Consider the following 2,944-nt stretch of genomic DNA (forward strand, 5'->3'; position numbering starts at 1 on the left):
TAATTAATTAAAAGATATAAAATATAGTCATTAAAGTTATTATGTCTTTCCAAATGTAGTGTCATTTAAAAATAGCCACACTGTGGGCCTATGCATTAATACTGAATAAGTTCTGAATATATGTATATGGTTATAGTTATTAGAGTTAGAATTACACATATGTGGATCTTGAGAAACTTAACAGAAGACCATGGGGGAAGAGATGGGGGAAAATTACTTACAAACAGAGAGGGAGGGAGGCAAGCCACAAGAGACTCTTAAATACAGAGAACAAACTGAGGGCAGATGGAGGGGTGGGGAAAGGGAAAATGGGTTTTGGGCACTGAGGAGGACACTTGTTGGGATGAGCACTGGGTGTTGTATGTAAGCCAATTTGACTAATTATATTTTAAAAAGAGAGTTACATATAAAATCTGGAAGATTCTACATCAAAATGATAACAGTACATTTCTTTGGGTGGTGAGAGCATGTGTAATTTTCATTTTCTTCCTATCATTTCTCTATGGAATACTTATATAAAAATAAGTAAATATTTTCAACAGAAGTATCAACAATATAGTATCATCTAATAGAGGAAGTCATATCTCTTCTTGAGAGGAGGTGGTTATAATGACCTCACTGAGTAGATGACACCAAGCTGGGCCTTGAAAGATAAATAAAGGGAATCCATTAAAAACTCAAGGAAAGGAGCAGTCATTCCAGGTAAATGAGTCACTTAGGGAAAATGTGCCAAGACAAGATGACTGGACATCGAGAGATTAGAGACAGACAGTTCCCTAAGACTGAAGCACAGATTGTGTGAAAGTGATGTGGAAATTGTTGCTGGGAAGGAAGTCTGAATTTATTCTGTACCACACTGAGGGGCATGATTTTTGAGAAACAACTTTCAAAATATCAAAATTTAGGAGGAGTACAGTTCCCTTACTGTTCTCTTAATGCCCATGGTAATTTGAGAAAGCATATGAAAGAATGAAGATTTTATTTAGGTGTCCAGCAGGCATGTGGTGAAATGTCTCAGGGTTTGACATAGCTCAAGACAGAAAACTTACTATTTATCTAAATGAGACTTACTATTACATTGTCCATTCCCAAAGTTGAGTTGAATATTACAGAGTTAGACATGACTACTACAGAGAAACCTGCCCTTTCCCCAAATAATGAGCTGTAAGTATCTCAGTCAATCCACAGGGACTGCTTTCAGATTGATTCGGGGGGGTGGGGGGGGCAAGTCTCAGGTAAGTTGCTCCAGGGGCCCATAACTCAATGAGCTATGTATGCTGTGACTCATTTCTAGTTCTCTGGTTTGCTGCTGTGAAAGCATATCTCAGGAAGGACCAAAGTTTCTGAGAAACCAGATTCTGCTACCCCATAGTCATTTCTGCTTTGGAAACAACACATAAACTACTTGGTCTCGTATCTGTTTTATTTTGACCCCATAAATGATAGGATTCAGCATCGGTGGAGCAAGCATGCTGACATTGGCCAACAGAATGTGGACATGTAGTGGGATGTGACGTCCAAAGCGCTGAGTGAGAACCGAGAAGATCCCAGGCCCATAAAAAAGGACAATGACACAGACATGGGAGCCACATGTGTTGAGAGCTTTGTGGCGAGCATCTCGGGAAGGGATACGGTAGACAGCATGGAGTATCAGAGTATAGGAAACAAAAATGAGGACAATGTCTAGGATCACTGTGGACATTAGGACAAAAAATCCATACCAGATGTTTACACGGATATCATCACAGGCATACTTGGCCAAACCAATGTGTTCACAGAATGTATGTGGTAGGATGTTATTTCTGCAAAAAGTGAGTCTCTTCAGAAGAAATATCATGGGGAAAATTGTACAATGTGCTCTCAAGAAAACAGCCACACCAATTTTCCCTATCAGAGAATGAGTGAGTATCATGGTGTACCTCAGTGGGTAACATATTGCAATGTAGCGGTCAAATGCCATAATCAGCAAGATGCCAGACTCAGAAATGAAGGAGGAATGCTGGAAGTAGAGCTGGGCAACGCAGCTATTAAGAGAGATCTCCCTATTATTGAGCCAAAAAATTGCCAATGCCTTGGGTTCTGTGGTTGTGGCAAAGACAATGTCAACTCCAGCCAGCATGCAGAGGAAAAGATACATAGGCTCATGGAGGCTGCTCTTGGTGAGGATAATATAGATGAGCAGACCATTTCCAAGAAGAGCAAAGACATAGGAGATGAGTAAGGGGATGGAAATCCATATGTGTAGGTCTTCTCGGCCTGGAATGCCCAGCAGATAGAAGACTATATGGTTAACACCAGTGTGATTGAAGCTAGCCATTTCAGAAGCAGGTCAATGTGGACTTTAACTTCACCTAATAAGAGAGAAATACAGATTATATATAAATGTTTTCCTTGAGTTTTCTGGTTAACTATATCTAAATAAATGCCTGTGTTTACCACTGTTTCCTCCTAATACCTTGTTAAAATGTCAGTAAAATAACAGAAACATCAATGCAAAACGTAGAAGAAAAGATAATAACAGAGAAGGGACAACATTTTGAAAGCAGATAGATGACTAGTGACTAAGCAGAGGGGATAAAACTAATAGGTTTGAGTAGAAAACAAAAGCCAAGATAATTTTCACTGCAGAACCCAGATCGTCTCAAGAATTAAGGCATCAGGAACTTTTCTAAATAGGGATAAGCATGGGATTTTTAAAGATCATTGGTTGAAAATCTGTATAAAAAGCAGCTAGGCTCTTGGATCCTCTTTCCCAACCTGTCCATTCAGGTACCACTTTCCATATCCAGCAGAATGCTAGAAGTCTATTCTGTCATGGAGTTAAGGCTGGAGACTCAGCCTAGGCATGGCTGGGGTAGGGATAGTATGCTAAAAGCAGAGGATGAAATTAAAGGCTACATACTGAACAAAATGAAACCCCATGAACTTCTATTTATTTATGTCT

General features: G+C 39.5%; 1 protein-coding gene across 1 annotated transcript; it reads right to left on the reverse strand.

The window, feature by feature from the left end:
• Positions 1-1,372: 1,372 nt before the first annotated feature.
• Positions 1,373-2,317, reverse strand: LOC121039516 (olfactory receptor 52B4-like). Its single transcript, XM_040489761.1, has one exon. It carries the CDS (start codon positions 2,315-2,317, stop codon positions 1,373-1,375), a length of 945 nt encoding a protein of 314 aa, XP_040345695.1.
• Between the last annotated feature and the right edge of the window lie 627 nt (positions 2,318-2,944).

The sequence above is a fragment of the Herpailurus yagouaroundi genome, unplaced genomic scaffold, assembly GCF_014898765.1.
Source record: "Herpailurus yagouaroundi ecotype Mexico unplaced genomic scaffold, PumYag 180, whole genome shotgun sequence".
Lineage (NCBI taxonomy): Eukaryota > Metazoa > Chordata > Mammalia > Carnivora > Felidae > Herpailurus > Herpailurus yagouaroundi.

Bases quoted from the DNA above. Each gene is read 5' to 3' on its own strand.
- LOC121039516 (XM_040489761.1), bottom strand. From the start codon at position 2,317: ATGGCTAGCTTCAATCACACTGGTGTTAACCATATAGTCTTCTATCTG.